General features: G+C 53.6%; 4 protein-coding genes across 4 annotated transcripts; 3 read left to right on the forward strand and 1 right to left on the reverse strand.

Moving 5' to 3' along the window:
• Positions 1-14: 14 nt before the first annotated feature.
• NCS57_00999500 (Homoaconitase, mitochondrial) lies at positions 15-3,319 on the forward strand (the record flags this gene model as incomplete). Its single annotated transcript, XM_053059753.1, has 10 exons — positions 15-26; positions 87-420; positions 470-552; positions 622-713; positions 763-885; positions 933-1,207; positions 1,256-1,535; positions 1,587-2,272; positions 2,325-2,808; positions 3,013-3,319. The coding sequence occupies 10 exons, from the start codon at positions 15-17 to the stop codon at positions 3,317-3,319; spliced, it is 2,676 nt and encodes an 891-aa protein (XP_052910147.1).
• Positions 3,320-3,967: 648 nt separating this feature from the next.
• Positions 3,968-5,441, reverse strand: NCS57_00999600 (TRNA dimethylallyltransferase; the record flags this gene model as incomplete). The annotated part of the gene is made up of 2 exons (XM_053059754.1): positions 3,968-5,269; positions 5,325-5,441. The coding sequence occupies 2 exons, from the start codon at positions 5,439-5,441 to the stop codon at positions 3,968-3,970; spliced, it is 1,419 nt and encodes a 472-aa protein (XP_052910148.1).
• A 543-nt stretch (positions 5,442-5,984) lies between these two features.
• On the forward strand, positions 5,985-7,607 carry NCS57_00999700 (uncharacterized protein; the record flags this gene model as incomplete). Its single annotated transcript, XM_053059755.1, has 3 exons — positions 5,985-5,994; positions 6,136-7,480; positions 7,532-7,607. 3 exons carry the CDS (start codon positions 5,985-5,987, stop codon positions 7,605-7,607), a joined length of 1,431 nt encoding a protein of 476 aa, XP_052910149.1.
• A 4,596-nt stretch (positions 7,608-12,203) lies between these two features.
• Positions 12,204-17,338, forward strand: NCS57_00999800 (uncharacterized protein; the record flags this gene model as incomplete). Its single annotated transcript, XM_053059756.1, has 2 exons — positions 12,204-12,277; positions 12,355-17,338. The coding sequence occupies 2 exons, from the start codon at positions 12,204-12,206 to the stop codon at positions 17,336-17,338; spliced, it is 5,058 nt and encodes a 1,685-aa protein (XP_052910150.1).
• Positions 17,339-17,625: the final 287 nt, after the last annotated feature.

The following is a 17,625-nucleotide window of genomic DNA, read 5'->3' on the forward strand; positions in this document are numbered from 1 at the left end:
CGACAAGCTTCATCATGACACCAATTGTAAGTTGTCCACCCATATACTCTCTTCACTGCTCCTTGACTCACATGCGCCAACTTCAGCGAAGAGCCGTCACTCTCTCGGCCGTGTCTAGGCTCTCGAGCCTCTCGAGACAGCGCCTCGTCGTCCGATCTCAGTCTCTCTCTGCTGCCGTCTCTCAATTCCACGCCTACTCGACGTCTCGTCCTCTCCGACAACAGGCATTCCACTCGCAGCTTGAGAATGCGCCCAACGCCGCCGACCTCCTCAGTTCCCTCGATGCCGCCTCCGCAACAGCTCCCTCGACTCCCCAGACCCTCACCGAGAAGATTGTACAGCGGTACTCGGTTGGCCTTGCCCCTGGCAAGAAGGTCAAGTCTGGGGATTATGTGACTTTGCAGCCTGCGCAGTGCATGAGTTCGTCTCTTCACTTCCCTCCAGATAAGCCTAGCTAATTACCCTCTAGCACATGACAATAGTTGGCCAGTCGCTTTAAAGATGATGTCTATCGGTGCCACCCAGATCAAGAACCCGTCACAAATCGTTATGGCAAGAAACCCGACTATTCAGATACACTACACCGGTTGTCAATTACTGACAGGCCCTCAAATTCATTAGACACTTGATCACGACACGCAGAACAAGACTGAGGCCAACCTGCGCAAATACAAAAACATCCAAGAGTTCGCTGAAAAGCATGGCACAGCATTGTAAGGAGGCGGTGGAACTGTTGCGATAACTTCCACTAATTGGCACTAGCTACCCAGCAGGGCGGGGCATTGGCCACCAAATCATGATCGAGGAAGGATATGCTTGGCCAGGAAGCCTTGCTGTGGCATCTGATAGTCACTCGAACATTTATGGTGGAATTGGGTGCCTTGGGTTCGTCCATGAATTCGCGGAGTGGACCTGGACTAACATGATACAAGAACCCCTGTCGTTAGGACAGACGCCGCCGCCATCTGGTCAACGGAACGTACCTGGTGGCAGATTCCCCCGATCGCCAAGGTCACGTTCACCGGGCTCTTGCCCCCTGGAGTTACGGGAAAGGATGTCATCGTTGCCCTCTGCGGCCTCTTCAACAAGGACGAGGTGCTGAACCATGCCATCGAGTTTGCCGGATCAGAACAAACAATGCACAGCATCCCCATCGACGACCGTCTCACAATATCAAACATGAGCACAGAATGGGGCTGCCTCACAGGTGGGTAGACCCTTGTTCCTCGTTGTGTGATTTGATTAACTTTATTAGGGCTGTTCCCTGTTGACGATGTCCTCGTCTCGTGGCTGCGTGCCAAGGCCACCACTGCTGCCATGCTCAGCCCAAACTCTAACGAGAGCAGGTTCACTCACAAGCGTATAGATGACCTGGTCGAAAACAGGCTCACTGCTGACCAGGGTGCCACCTACGCGAAGGAGCTCTACCTGAACCTTTCAACCCTCTCTCCCTTTGTTGCTGGTCCCAACTCGGTCAAGGATGCCACTCCTATCCGAGATCTCGAACCTCAAAACATCCCCGTTGATAAGGCTTAGTAAGTCGAGATGGCCTGTGGTCGAGTGAAGGCTACTAATATGGAATTAAGTCTTGTGTCATGTACCAACTCTCGGGCCTCCGATTTAGCTGCCGCCGCTCGCGTCTTCCGGGAGGCCGCCCAGGAGGGCAAACCGGCCAAGGTTGCGTCCGGTGTCAAGTTTTACGTCGCTGCGGCATCGATCTTGGAGCAGAAGATCGCAGAGGAGGCCGGCGATTGGGACGTTCTTCGCGAGGCCGGTGCTGAGTTCTTGCCTAGTGGCTGTGGCCCGTGTATCGGACTCGGGACAGGTCTTCTTGAAGAAGGCGAGGTTGGCATAAGCGCGTCCAACCGGAACTTCAAGGGACGTATGGGCTCGCCGCTTGCAAAGGCATATCTCGCCAGCCCAGAGATCGTTGCTGCCAGCGCCATTCAGGGCAAGATTGCTGGACCCGGCTGGTACCAGAAGCCCGAGGGCGTCGAGAAGGTTATCATTGGAGAGGGCAGTGGAGATCATGTGGCAGACAAGGCCCTCTCCATTGAAGATGCTCTCGACAAGATTATTGCAGAGGCCGAGAGCATGATTGCTGTTGCTGAAAAGGACGGCTCCGGAGCAGAGGCCGAGACCGCTGCTCCTGCTTCTGAGGCTGAGGGGGAGGAGACACTTACGGACATCATCCCTGGCTTCCCTGAGAAGATCGAGGGTGAGATTGTCTTTTGTGACGCCGACAACATCAACACCGACGGCATCTATCCCGGTAAGAGCGAATCGTCGTGTTAATATAGTGTATGGACTAACAGGTGATGCAGGAAAATACACTTATCAAGATGGCATAACTAGGGAGCAGATGAGCGAGGTGTGCATGGAGAACTACGACCCCGAGTTCCGCAACACAGCTCGCGCAGGTGACATCCTCGTCGCCGGCTTCAACTTTGGCTGTGGCTCGTCCCGAGAGCAGGCCGCCACCGCCATCCTGGCCAAGGAGATCCCATTGGTTGTCTCTGGAAGCTTTGGCAACATCTTTAGCCGGAACAGCATCAACAACGCCCTCCTGGGTGTCGAGGTGCCGCGCCTCGTGGAGCGCCTCCGTGAGACCTACAAGGACGACGCCGAGAAGCCCCTCACGCGCCGCACCGGGTGGAAGCTCCTCTGGGATCTCCGCCGCAGCAAGGTCGTCGTCACCGAGAAGAGCGGCGAGACATGGAGCCAGAAGGTTGGCGAGATGCCTCCCAACGTCCAAGAGATCATTGCTCGTGGTGGCCTCGAGAAGTGGGTCAAGGCCGAGATTGAAAAGTAGACTGGGAATCAGGGAGGCGGCGGTGCCCTTTGACCTTGGAGTTGGATACTTTTCTCATAGGGTACACAAAATTACAACCCCAAGGAGGGGATCTTTTTTCAACATTTATTGGTACACGATCTCTCCGGCAACATCTCTGCGGTATATCCACGATTCTCGTCCCCACCACCAACAGAGGGAGTGTCGTCGACGCTTCAAAGCTGGGACCGGTATACGAAAGCATCGAAGCACTGGGAGTGGTGGGCACACCAGATGTCGTCAGCAGACCGCAAGATTTGGCTAGAAAACTACTCGAAGCTCGAGACCACTAACTCTACGAGTTTGATCGCCAACCATCGCTTGACCAGGAGAGCTACGCCTTCCTGGGCAGCTCTGACATTGCTCAAGATCATCTTTGGGACGGACACGTTTCTGGCCATAAAGACGGTCATCAAGTTTCAGAATGCATTCCCAACATCCGACATGAGCAAGTGGAAGCCCAACGAGGACGGACCGACAAATGTTTAAGTTTTCAAAGCGAGCCAGTACTATAAGGATCTCGACAGAGTCGTGATGAAAGCTATCAAGGAGAGCGAGAAGCCCCGACACCAAGTCAAGCGGAAGTCAACCACAACTAAGCACACCAAAGACACTACGACAAAGAAGCAGAAGCGCTCTGACGAGAGAAACATGTGGCCGAGGCAAGCAGTAGTGAGAGTAAGGATGTCGACGCTCATGATGATGCCGACCACTTGGCAATCCACGAGGAGGAGGTCGCGAAGGCTGAGGGCCACCCGAGAACGTACCTGGTGCGACTCTCTGACAAAGGTTATGCTTAATTTATGAAGAGACTAGGAAAACATTTAAAGAAATTTTTAAATTACATCAAAATTGCACTAAGATGCTACGTAACTTTAGTAGTCTTGGATGAATTGCCCGACAGAACGAGGTTGCTGGAACGAGCCAGCGTCGGCTACGGCATCTAAGGATGCTCAACGACACGACATGAACGCTCGAAGTCGGCGCGATGGCGATACCTGGGGAGACGGGCATGGGAAGAAAGACAGACACCAGACGTGATATTCTTCGGGATCACACATGGGATGATATTGATGGAGGAGACATATTGATAGCTTAGGCAACAAAGGCAGATGGTGAATTTAGATTCGTCATTTCCTATTCTGAAAACATGGATCCTATCTCTGGACCAGAATCCTCGTCATTGGCTTGTGCCGGTTTGCCATCTTCAGGCTTTTGTTCCACCGGCACAAGCGACATCCTCGCCTTCTTGCGTACCACCCTACGATGAGTAGCGCTCTTCAAGTGTTGCTTCCAAGCCTCCTCAGTCATCAAGACGGTGTGGCATACCTCACACATGCGTTTGCACGGCGTTGCCTTGGGAGGTGGATTGCCCACCTGCGTGAGAACCTCGTTAGCCAAGGGTGAGATCTCAGTTGGTGATGGGCGCTCCTCGCCACGGAGAAACTGCTTTGCCAATCGCACAGCAGGTTCGACAACGTTTTGGCCGTATTTAGAAACGTCGGTGCTATCGAGGAGGTAAAGGCTACCCATCGCCTCGGGTCCAACATCTCGCAGCCGAGGTATCTGCTTGAGTCTGATCCAGCGAGTCTGGTAGACGGCATATCGCCTCGTGGCCGTCTTCATCTCCTCAAGGGCGGCATTCTTCAGCTTCTCAAGCTCTGAAGCCTCTCGACCCTCGTCCACGGCAGACAAGTATGGCTCAAACTGCTTGTATCCGATTGACTGCCAAATGCCCTTTGTCATGTCGAGTATTCGGCCCTCGGCCTCCTTTTTATGCTTGAAATCATAGAGTTCTCGGGCTTCCTGCATGAGCCCACCATTTTGCATCTTGTCAACTCGTGCATCCAGACGCGCGCGCAGGACTTCCCGCTCCGAGTAAACCCAAAAGAGAAGATTCTCCCAGGGCCGCCTGCTACCGTCTTGCTGCGCCACCGCTTTGCGAGCCTGTTGCTCCGCATAATATTCAGAGGCCCGCTTGCCGGTTCTCAGATAAATCTCCAGAGATCGCTGGATCTTGCGGCGATCATTGGGGTGCCAACGATCAGCCATCTCGGGGTCAACCTTGCGCAGCTCATGAAGCATGACTTCGCCTGACTCTTGCAGGATTGGAAATGGCGTGGACGTGTCCAGCTCAATGTCCTCCAGGATGACCTCTTCAAAGAGGATGGGGTCAACGTAATACTGAGAGCCGCCCACAAGAATAGGCAGACGTCCTCGACCACGAATCTCCCCTATCACGCGGTTAGCCTCTCGCCTGAAGTCGTCCACGTCCCATGGCTGCTCATCCAGTGAGATATGGCCCAGTAGATGGTGAGGAACTCCACATTGTTCCTCGGTTGTGATTTTGTTAGTGATGATTGGGAGTCCATTGTAAAGTTGCATGGCATCGGCGTTGATGATTTCACCATTTAGCCGAGTCGCGAGCTCAACTGCTAGCTGCGGAACTTGTTAGAAACTCCAAGAATAATAAGCATGATATTAACCAACATACCTCAGACTTGCCCGTGCCCGTAGATCCCAGCACGACCACGAGGGGTTCAGCTGGAGGTTTTGAAGTGGCCATTGTTGCAACATTGCGTCTTAGCAAATGTCCCATGCGTCTCAGCATTTAAGAAAGAAAGAAAGAAAAAATAGACTTCAACAGCGCATTGCGCGTGCCTATCTTTCCTTAAACTCAAGCCCAGAGCAACAACTTATTAAAATTGGTGCGTCTCCAAGGATCAAAATGTCACAGCCGGTGACCGGGATATGTTTAGGCGCAATGTTCCAGAACAGGGGGAAGCGGAGACCATTTTAACGGAAAAATTGCGGCGGCCCCGTGAAAGCCACACAAAATGGCTGAGACCCCTTTTGTGCCTTCCGTTGTTGGACGCTTGGAAGGCGGAGGAAGCACCAGCCAGCCAAGGACAGCTGGCTAAGGTGGGTCACGTGCTCACTCCACTCCCAATATTGGACACATCTACATTTTGGCCATTGAAGCCAGATCGCCAACCTCCGCCCCCCAGCTCTCCTTTAATTCTCCCATCGACCCTTCAAATCGCCTGGGCTCTGCAAGCTAGGCTTCCTCTTCCTTTTCTTTCTTTATTCCTTCCCTTGGATGAATTAATCCAATTCTTCTCCTCCTTCCTCTTTGTCGTCTGCCGTCGTCACCATGAGTTCCCGTAAGTTGCCTCTCCTGGCTCTCCTTTGCGCGGAGCTCCAGCTTCGCCAGGCGAGCATGCGCGACAACTGAGCATGCGCGCAATTGGCGATTCGCATCGCGCAGATTGAAATCAAGCTGACATGCCTTTCTTGCGACACAGTCCGTTTCCTCGATCTGGTCAAGCCGTTCGTGCCGTTCCTCCCAGAGGTTCAGCAGCCGGAGACCAAGATCCCCTTCAACCAGAAGCTGATGTGGACCGCCCTCACGCTCCTCATCTTCCTGGTCATGAGCCAGATGCCCCTTTACGGCATCGTGTCCTCCGACAACTCGGACCCTCTATACTGGCTGCGAATGGTCATTGCGAGTAACCGTGGAACCCTGATGGAACTGGGTATTACCCCCATCATCTCCTCGGGCATGGTCTTCCAGCTCCTCGCCGGTACCCACATGATCGATGTCAACCTCGACCTCAAGTCGGACCGCGAGCTCTACCAGACCGCCCAGAAGCTCCTTGCCTTCATCCTGTCCGCCGGTACCGCCACCGTCTACGTCTTCAGCGGTCTCTACGGTCCTCCTTCCGACCTCGGTGCCGGTATCGTCTTCCTCCTGATCCTCCAGCTGGTTGTCGCCGGTATGATTGTCATTCTCCTCGATGAGCTCCTCCAGAAGGGTTACGGTCTTGGCAGCGGTATCTCGCTGTTCATTGCCACCAACATCTGCGAGTCCATCATGTGGAAGGCTTTCTCTCCCACCACCATCAACACTGGCCGTGGTCCCGAGTTTGAGGGTGCCGTCATTGCCCTCTTCCACCTGCTCATGACCTGGCCCAACAAGCAGCGCGCTCTCCAGGAGGCTTTCTACCGCCAGAACCTCCCCAACATCATGAACCTCCTGGCCACCCTTGCCGTCTTCGCCGCTGTCATCTACCTCCAGGGCTTCCGCGTCGAGATCCCCGTCAAGTCCTCCCGCCAGCGTGGTGCTCGTGGCTCGTACCCCGTCCGCCTGTTCTACACCTCCAACATGCCCATCATGCTGCAGTCCGCTCTTTCTTCCAACATCTTCCTTATCAGCCAGATGCTCTACTCTCGCTTCTCTGAGAACCTCCTCGTCCGTCTCTTCGGTGTCTGGGAGGCCAAGGACGGTTCCTCGCAGCTCCACGCCGTTTCCGGTCTTGTCTACTACATGTCTCCCCCTCAGAACCTGAAGGAGGCTCTTCTCGACCCTATCCACATGAGCGCCTACATTGTTTACATGCTCGGTGCCTGCGCCCTCTTCTCCAAGACCTGGATTGAGGTTTCCGGCTCCAGCCCCCGTGACGTTGCCAAGCAGCTCAAGGACCAGGGTCTTGTCATGGCTGGTCACCGTGACCAGAGCATGTACAAGGAGCTGAAGCGCATCATTCCCACTGCCGCTGCCTTCGGCGGTGCCTGCATTGGTGCGCTCTCGGTCTCCAGCGACCTCATGGGCGCCCTGGGCTCCGGTACCGGTACTCTCCTTGCTGTCACGTAAGTTTATCAATGCACACAGATCAAGACACACTCGCTAACTGTTTGCAGTATCATCTACGGTTACTTCGAAATCGCCGCCAAGGAGGGAGATCTTTCCGGCATGAAGGGCATGATTATGGGCTAATCTCAGCCACTATGAAGCCAATGGAGGGCACGATTGATTCAGCCTTGGCATTGGCGCCTGCTTCAGACAGGCGAATGTGTATTAACAGAAAAGAGGAAGAGAAAGAAAATAGTTATACATGGTTTTTTGTTTCCTTTTTACCACCACGAGCCAGAGGAGTCGGGAGAGTGAGGTCAACTTGGATTGGAAATGGCATTGGGACGGCGATCAAGGGATGTCGTGTCAAGATTACAACCACACATGTCTAAATATCTTGTGTCATTATGGGTTTTTTCGGAGGGGGTGGCCATGTATGTCAAAGGCCACGCGTTGGTGGTGGACAGGGAGGCCCATTGTACCTAACTCGAACGATCTATGAATGACAAAAACTTAATGCTACAATGTGTACGAGTCTCGTCATACCATTGTGTATCATGTCTAGAATTTGGTGTTTGACAGACAAGTATGACGGGCTGTTGCCTATCATGACTACAGGGTAGGGCATGTGAAAAACATGGGGTAGATGAGATTCATGATAGCATGGGTGTTTGGCAATAGAATGAATATTAAGTTGTTTGATTAGCATATATCATGGGAATAGATATCGAATTTATATAACGATGGCTTGTTAGGGTTCCCCTTAGTTCCTCTGTTCCTGGATTAAGATGTAAGACCAAAGACGCCAACACCAACCAAGTTGGTCGACCAAACATGTGCTACAACCATGTTCAGCCTAGATTTTGCTCAGCAACCTGTATATGTAATCATAGAGCTAGACCATGGGGCTTGGACAAGTTCAGAGCTACATGGTATCATCGACTGATCACAGAATGACCTCTGGTACTGTAGGAACTAAAGGCAGGCGAAGAGCATTAGTTCGAGAGGGTAACCTGCATACCCATGGGGCAGATAATGCAACAAACACAATCATGTTGGTCAAAGGTAACTCCTCTTTAGTATCGTCCCATGATGCAAGCCCCCAAGTCCCACGGGTCCTGCATGAGTGAGGCCAGGTCGGAAAGCCAGAAGCAGCAACACGAGCTACCCTGAGCCAACGAGACGACCCCCATTAGCACAAGCAAAGGGTGATTAAGAGCAAAGTAATCGGCGCGCGTTGCATCAATTGGCCGAGCTTCTCTGAGCGAGGTGATGTATGCAGGCATGAGGCGGTTACGCAGGAGAGGAGCTGCGTGCAACCCACACAGGGAGCAAGGGGTGAACCGGAGTGCAACGCAGGATCGATGGTGTCAGCGCCGCCAAACGCGATGACTCTTATCCTTACAGGCGAGAAACCCAATTGGCGAATAAAACAGGCCCCAAGGCTGGAGGGATCATGAGGAGCATTATCCCTCCGGCGGTGAGTAACGGCTTGTAAATGCATGTCAGGTTCAGGAAAAGCGACTAGGGATCACTTCCTAGGGGCCGGAAGAGATACCCAAAGAGAACCAATTACAAGAAAAGGCAGGGTGACATTGGCCAGGGGCCGGGTGTTGAACAGAAAGCAAGACCAACTTGACGTTCGGAATCACCAATGAAGAGGTAGCACAGATCTAGGTAACAGGCGGACAAAGATCAGCAGTGGTGGCCCTCAAGAAACAGCCCTTGGTAACGTGACAAACAAAGGGCATTGTTTATCGATGAAGGTTAGCTTGCTGGCAACGGCGGGCGACAACGGTCGAATGGGTAAGGGCGGGTGTTGAAGAAAAAAGTGGCTGGGAGCTAAAGAAGGCCTAGAGCTCACGACCAGAGGCCTTCTTTTCACGTTTGACGCAGAATCTGGTTGACGTCAGAGACTGAGGAATTCTGCGTGACTCGAAAATGTGCGCAGAAAAAAACAGCCGCTGCTGTAGGCTGGGATACGGTTGGAAGAGAGTCTCGCATTTCTTGGACTGAGGCGCGAGCTGCACATCATCACCGCCCGTCGCCAAACAGAAAAGCTTGTGACACAAGTTCCGAAGCTGCTTCTTCGGTTAGGCTGGATGCGAGCCTCAAGAGGTGCTTACGCTCAGGCCACGGAGCGGCATGTTCACCCTCCTCTACGTTTTAATCCCTGCTCATCCTCAGCTTCAACAAAAGGGACCTTTCACCGGCTCTTAATGGCCTGCAGCAATCGTCCGGTTCTTGAGTGCATCCCATCGTGGGGTTTCGACTGTGGGGAGTGACCACCCCCCCCTCATTCCTCTCAGCGCGAGGGTGGCAGCTGGGAGTTTGTGACACTGGAACGCTCACGGTACCATCGAACGTCTGAACAGAGTGACCGGGAGACTGGCTTGACGAGGAGGATTGGCTCAGCAGGTAATGTATCGACTAGGGTTCGACATTGTATATATCCGTGGTACCAGGAGAATTTTCTGCAGAGCCTCGTGGTGGCGCCCAACCCAACGGCCGGCCTGTGACGATGGTGCCTGTCCTGCCATTTCGGATGCCGGCGCCTTCTGAGGCTAGTGATGAACGAATACGACCAAAGCATATCTACCGTCAAGAGCCAGAGCGCAAAATGACCTTTGTTGTTAGCTTATCAAGAACAACATTCGCGACGGGCCTGCTAGTCACGGCCGAGTTCTTGACACGGGGGATAAGAGAAAAGAGAAGACACAAGGGGGGCACTAGAAAAAGGGCGCCGTCTCGGTAGAAGAATGAATAACATCTGCCAAGAAGACAACACCAGACGAACAAGACATGGTGAGACCGATCTCGATCCCAGCTGGCCGGTCGCCGAGTCTACCGATTCCAAAACGTCTGTGTGTGGAAATTGGACACGGGAGAATTGCATTCCTCGTGGTTCATGTTGCCATCCTAACCACGTTCCTCAACTTGCAGAGTAGAGCCCTCGTGCCCTCGGTTTGTCTCAGCTATCATTCTCTAGCTCTGTCTCTGCCCTCGGGACATCTCGTCATGACCTCTTTTCCTCGACTCGGCCGTGAAAGCCTCGCCCTGGACTGCGAGTCAAGACAAGGACGGCAGCTAATTTGCTTTCTTGTCCCGTGCTTCTCTGAAGAGGGAGGGGTACGTCATCTATAGATAAACTCATTGTGACGAGTAACCTTTTGACCAGGGCGTGCTGTCATAGTTGGGTTAGGTATTCATCTCAACATGCGCTAACAAAAAGCTGATGGTCTTTTTCCAGGAGCTCGGTTCGGTTCAATTCGAGAATTTGACATTCATGGATTCGCATGTCCCGGCATCTCAGCCAGTGAACCCTTGTCCCGCCAGTTCTTTTCTGCGAGCATGATGACGTCCCGTGATTGGGGAATCCCTCCTGGCTGGAGCAACAAGGATTCGATTCGGTTGCCGTCAACAGCAAGTGACTTGCTTGGATGGGATGGATGGAAGGCTGCAGTGCGACATGGTCCTGAGGAATTGCGAGGCTAGAATCTTGAACAACGCCTCATTGGAGCGGAGTTTGACGGCTTCGATTTGCCCCCGCAGCCCCATTCACAGTCGAGCTGGGGGCTCCGCCTTCGCATCATCTGTTGTTTTGAAGGGGACATGCCGGATAGACAGACGCAGGTTCCATTGTTTACCGGGTAGAGCGAGAGGGCAATCTCCAAGTCAGAGCTAGCAACCCAAAGCTCCAGCTGCCAGCCTGACTGACTGACTGCCGTAAAACAGAACATGGAACAACCCAGACCTCGAGGTAGTAACAGAGCTAGAGAAGGTTTCGCGTGCTCCATGGTTGCTTGGAAGCCCCACCTGGAAGCTGGCTACGATTCATTACTCTGTAAGGTACTGTACTCCGTAGCGTCGTTACTGGCACTGGCAGCTAACGTGCTCTGCTCGCTCCCTGGTTAGCAAGGGAAGGCGCCGTCCTGTCGTCACTGACCGACCACCCAACAGAACAGTTCCATCTTGGGTCCATCCATCCACATCCATTGTTTAGCTTCTACAACGGCCGTACATTCTTCCCGCCTCTTAATACTCCCCCTCCCACCCACTCGCAGCCTGGCTCACTCCTCTCCCTCTTCCTCTCCAATCGTAAAACTTTATTGGCAGATCTGTTCTTCTTCTTCTTCTCCTTCCCTTGTTCATTGGTCTCTCTCTTTTCTATATCTTTACTTGGCTGCAGAGCTTGAGCTGTGTACACGACCGAACCCTGGGAAATCTGGACCGTCATCCCCATCCCCATCCCCATCGCATTGTGCTGCTCGAGAGATCCAGATCTTGCGAAACTTGGGGCGCACGCGTACATACACACTATCTATCGAGAGCTCTCCGCGAACGGCCTCTCCATCCGGGTTCTGCAGCAAAAAGCAACGTCACGCCACGCCCAGGCCAATGCTGCTTCTGAGTGGCAAGTGAACTGATACTGGAGACTCCCAAGACTCGACCCTGGTTCCTCAACCCGGCGGAGACCCCAGCAAGGGACTACTCGAGACCTCCGAGGCCGCAGCCACAGCCGCAGCGCTGTTGCTGATCCCGCGCGCCTGCAACCGCCTTGACGAAATACCCATCCGTACCCGCGCCAGCCCATCGTCAACGGAACCAATTCTTCCAAAACTTGCCACCCCAATTGTCGCGATTCCACCTCGAAACCCGCTCCTCCTTTTCGGCTTTCGCGCCTGTCTCTCACCCCAAGCTTCGAGGTGAGCTTGACAGACGCCCCATCTCAACGACACCATGGGATTCGCCCAGTATGACGGGCCCATATGGAATCCCCAAAAGGGCGACTTCAGCCTGCGTTTCCAGCACGAGTATGTCCTGTCTCACCCCCGCTTGTTTCCACTCCCGCGCGTTTCCATGGTTGGCTGACTCGATTGCCGCGCTGTAGCTACCTTCAGATCCTATTCCCTCTGATCGCCCTCGTCTTGTCCGTTGCGCGCCTCTCTTGGCTGAGCATCTCTCGCATCCTCACCTCGCGGTCCGCCTCCAAAGTCAGGTATAGCCAACTTTCTAGCGAGGACCGCCGCCACAGTCACACCGATCTACCTCCCGAGCGCGACCTATTCAATGACGACACCGACGACGATGACGAAGCGCTCGAGATTAATGGTGGCCGTCTGGCCCTGGTCAAGACCACTACCCGCGGCTCTATTGTCCAGGCCGACAGCCCCCATGGCCAGCGCCTTTCGCAAGTCATCGAGGAGCTGGCAGTCGCCTGCCTGGTCGTTCTTAATGCCATCAAGCTGGTTTACCACATCGACTCCAAGCACAACGGCCAAATTGTCGCTGTTGCTGGTCTCATCAATTGGTCCTACATCCTGATCCTCACGACCCTGCGCCTATTTTTCGGTAACACGAAATGGCGAGTCCCGCATCTCTGGAACCACACTGCCTTCCTCTATGGCGTCAATTGGCTCTTCTTCCTCTTTGTATTCCGCTCTAGCGTCATCAGAGACCTTACACAGCTCGTCCGCGCTGTGTTCATCATCGAGTTTGCGCTCATTTCCCTGCTTTTCAGCATGGCAATGACCACTAGGAAGGGCAACAAGACGGTTCTAATGGAATGGGAGGACGGTATCGAGCCCTCGCGCGAGCCGCTCGCCAGTTTGTTCTCCCTTGCCGTCTTTGGCTGGGTTGATGCGATCGTCTGGAAGGGCTGGCAGGCCCCTATGGAGATGGAGCATGTCTGGAACCTGCTACCCAAGGACAAGGCCGCCGCCGTTGTGGCCGACTATCGCGCAATGAAGCAGACGGGCTCACTGGCGATTCACTTGCTCAAATACTTCAAGAGCTTGCTCTTAACCCAGTGCTTCCTGGCTGTCGTGGCTGGTATTTTCACCTTTGCGCCCACTTTGCTCCTAAAGGAGATTCTCCAATACGTTGAAGATGACCAAGGAAGGCCAAGAAATGTTCTTTGGCTTATGGTCATCGGACTTCCTGTCCTAGATCTCGTGCGCTCTTACGCCGACAACGCTGCGCTGTGGATTGGCCGAAAGATTTGCATTCGAGTCAAGGCGATCATTATTGCTGACATCTATGCAAAGGCCCTCCGTCGCAAGGCCGCTTCGGGCAAGGACAAGGTTTTGCTTGATTCTGACAAGTCTACCAAGAAGGATGAGCCCCAGAATGGTGCTATTAGCAAGATCAAGCGAGCTCTGAGCATGAAGAAGGACGATAAGAAGGCCACTCCCGACGATGCTGAGTCCGCCAACGGTAGCATCAAGGATGATAAGAAGGATCCCAGCGCGGACGAGCAGGCGAACTTGGGTACTATTATCAACCTCATGTCGGTCGACAGTGTAAAGATTTCCGAGGTCACAGCTTACCTGCACTTCCTTTGCGCCTCTGCGCCCACGCAGCTGATTGTGGCCATCGTTCTTCTCTGGAGGGTCATGGGTCTGAGTGCCATTCCTGGTATCATCGTCATGGTCTTCCTCCTGCCCGTCAACTATGGTCTTGCCAGAGGTTTCACCATCACCTCAAAGAGGATCCTCGCTGCGACTGACAAGCGTATCAACGTCACCAACGAGGTCCTGCAGAATATCCGCATCATCAAATATTTCGCCTGGGAAGAGCGCTTCGGTCGCATTATTGACGAGAAGCGTCAAGCAGAACTCAAGGCTCTGCGTTCGAGATTCATGGTCTGGGCTCTCGCCGTCGCCATCTGGAACTCGGTCCCTGTTCTCATCACCTTCTTCTCCTTCCTCGTCTACACTCACTTTGAGGGCAAGGATCTTCGACCTTCAGTCGCCTTCACGGCCATCTCACTGTTCATGCTGCTCCGTGTCCCTCTTGATCAGTTTGGTGATATGTTCGCTCACGTTCAAGAAACCAAGGTTTCTATTGAGCGTGTTGAAGACTTCCTCAAGGAGGAGGAGACGGACAAGTACATTCAACTTGGTCTGGACAATGTTGACGAAGAGGGTGTCAGACGCATTGGTTTCAGCAACGCGACCTTCATCTGGGGAGGTAAAGATACTGTTGCCGAGGACGGCTCCCGTGCTTTCCGTCTCATGGACCTGAACATTGACTTCCAACTCGGAAAACTGAACATTATTGCGGGACCAACGGGATCTGGAAAGACGTCGCTGTTGATGGCTCTTCTGGGCGAAATGACGATGATGGAGGGCAGCGTCTACTGCCCCGGTGGACGCAGCCGTGAGGACGTTCCTACAGACCCCGAGACTGGCCTTGCCAACACGATTGCTTATGTCGCCCAGTCTGCGTGGCTGGTTAACGCAAACATCCGGGACAACATTCTCTTCGCGACGCCCTATGACGAGCAACGGTACCGAAACGTCATTGTTGCCTGTGCGCTTGAGCGAGATCTTCAGATTCTTGACAACGGTGACGAAACTCTGGTTGGAGAAAAGGGTATCACGCTCTCGGGTGGACAGAAGCAACGTATTTCCCTTGCTCGTGCGCTTTATTCCAACTCGGCTCACCTGCTTCTCGATGACTGCCTCAGTGCTGTCGACTCTCATACCGCACAGTGGATCTTTAGCAACTGCATCAGGGGCCCGCTCACGAAGAACCGTACTTGCATTCTCGTCACTCACAACACCACCCTCTGCGTTCCTTCATCCGACTACGTCGTGCTGCTGGAGAACGGCCGAGTTGACATCCAGGGATCTTCCACGGATGTTATCGCCTCGGGCAAGCTTGGCGAGGAGATCCAGAAGTCGCGTCCCGGTTCAGCCAACCCATCACGGATCCCGTCTCGTGTGCCATCAAGCGTTGGCGATGACGATACCATGGTCAATGGACAGGGCGATGCTCTCGACGGCGTGGACAGCTCTAAGAAGGACGAGAAGAAGAAGCCGAAGGACGCCATGGAAGAGACCAAGGCCACTGGATCCGTCAAGTGGCCCGTCATCAAGTACTACCTCCAGTCCATGGGAGCCTGGTGGTTCTGGATCGTCGCCTTGTTCGTCTTTACTACACAGCAGCTTTCGGGAGTCGCAACAAACTTTTGGGTTCGAGAGTGGGCGAACCAATACGTTCCGGACACAGAAACACAAGGAAACTTGTCAGAGCAGCAGATGGCTTGGAGCCTCCAGTCCAACTCGCACACTACCTCGACTTTTTCGACTACATCATTTGCCAACGTGGTCCGACTGGGCAACTCGCATGACCAGTTTGCTGGACAGAGCATGGCTCCGGAAAAGCCTGTTAACGTCATGTACTACCTTGCCGTGCTCGCAGCGATTGGAGCTGCAGGCGCCCTTGCGGCTTTGATTAGGGATCTCTGGGTATTCCTGGGTTCTCTGACAGCGTCTGGTCGGATTCATCGCCGCCTGGTAGGATCAGTGACGCGAGCTAGGTTCAAGTTCTTTGATGTCACGCCGCTGGGACAGTTGATGAACCGCTTCAGCAAGGATCTGGAAGCAGTTGATCAGGAGATTGCGCCTGTGGCGATTGGTGTCATCAGCTGCAGCATCTCGCTCGTTGTGACAGTCGGTCTGATTGCATCCATCACGCCTATGTTCCTGGTTGCTGCAGTCTTCATCGCTCTTCTCTTCTATCTCGTGGCCGCCTTTTACCTGCGAGCATCCCGCGACTTGAAGCGTCTCGAATCGGTTCAGCGCAGCCCTCTCTATCAGCAATTTGGCGAGACTCTGAGTGGCATGACAACAATCCGCGCCTACGGTGACGAGCGCCGCTTCATCAGGGACAACTTGGAAAAGGTTAACACGCAGACCCGACCCTTCATCTACCTGTGGGCCTGCAATAGGTGGCTGGCTTTCCGGGCAGACGTGATTGGTGATTTGGTAGCCTTCTTTGCAGGCGTCTTCATCATTCTCAGCCTCGGTCAGGTCGACGCTGGTGCGGCTGGTATTTCCCTGAGCTACGCATTGAGCTTCACTGAGAGCGTCCTGTGGTTGGTGCGACTGTATGCTGTTAACGAACAGAACATGAACTCGATGGAACGTATCAAGGAATACCTGGATGTGGAGCAGGAGGCCGATGCCGTTATTGAGGACAACCGACCACCTAAGAACTGGCCTCAGAGCGGATCTGTCGAGTTTGTGGACTACACAACGAGCTACCGCAAGGAGCTCGACCCGGTCCTTCGAGATATCACGCTCAAGATTGAGCCCCGGGAAAAGGTGGGCATCGTCGGAAGGACAGGTGCGGGCAAGAGTTCTCTGGCGCTGGCCCTCTTCCGAGCGCTAGAGGCGGACAAGGGCAAGATTCTCATCGACGGACTGGAAATTGGCAACATTGGTCTCCAGGATCTGCGAGAGAATATCACGATCGTGCCACAAGACCCGACACTGTTCCACGGAACGATCCGAAGCAACCTGGATCCGTTCAAGATGTACGAGGACAAGGAGATCTTTGACGCACTCCGACGGGTGCAACTTATCGGACCCGACGAGCCTAGAACGGTGCCACCAACTCCGACACAGACCCCCAACTCACCAAGCTCACCTGTGGCCAAGACCAACAAGAACATCTTTTTGGATCTTGAATCACCCGTGACAGAGTCGGGATCCAACTTGTCGCAAGGACAGCGACAACTCTTGTGTCTGGCAAGAGCAATGCTCAAGGCCCCTACAGTGCTGGTGATGGATGAGGCGACAGCTTCCATCGACTACGCGACAGACTCGAAGATCCAGGAGACCATTCGAGAGCTCACGGGCACTGTGATTACAATCGCTCACCGATTGGCAACGATTGTGGATTACGACAAGGTTCTTGTGTTGGACAAGGGCCAAGTAGTGGAGTACGCCCATCCTTGGGAGTTGATCAACAGGGAGGATGGCACATTCCGAAGCATGTGCGAGATGAGCGGCGAGTTGGAGGTGCTCATCAAGGCAGCCAAAAAGAAGTGGGATGCCGGACGTCTAATCGACGTGGACTCATAGGAGAGGAGGCGGAAGAAGATGGAAGAAGAAAAGTTCCAAGTGTGAGCTGAAAGAAAGCGAAAAAAAGGGAGGCTTCGTGTACGATGTATGCATGCATTGCAGAGCCGGTGGGGGGTTGGTCTTCATCGCAACTGGATTCCTTTTTATTGAACAATTACAAGCGACAGGACGGCGTGGCTATAGAGGATACCACCTGGGTCTTGGATAAGTAAGTAATAGACAGTAGTTATTATTTACTAGAGCTATTTCACGTTGATTCATTCTATGGCGTTTTGGTGTTGAGCTGA

Source organism: Fusarium keratoplasticum, chromosome 8, assembly GCF_025433545.1.
Source record: "Fusarium keratoplasticum isolate Fu6.1 chromosome 8, whole genome shotgun sequence".
Lineage (NCBI taxonomy): Eukaryota > Fungi > Ascomycota > Sordariomycetes > Hypocreales > Nectriaceae > Fusarium > Fusarium keratoplasticum.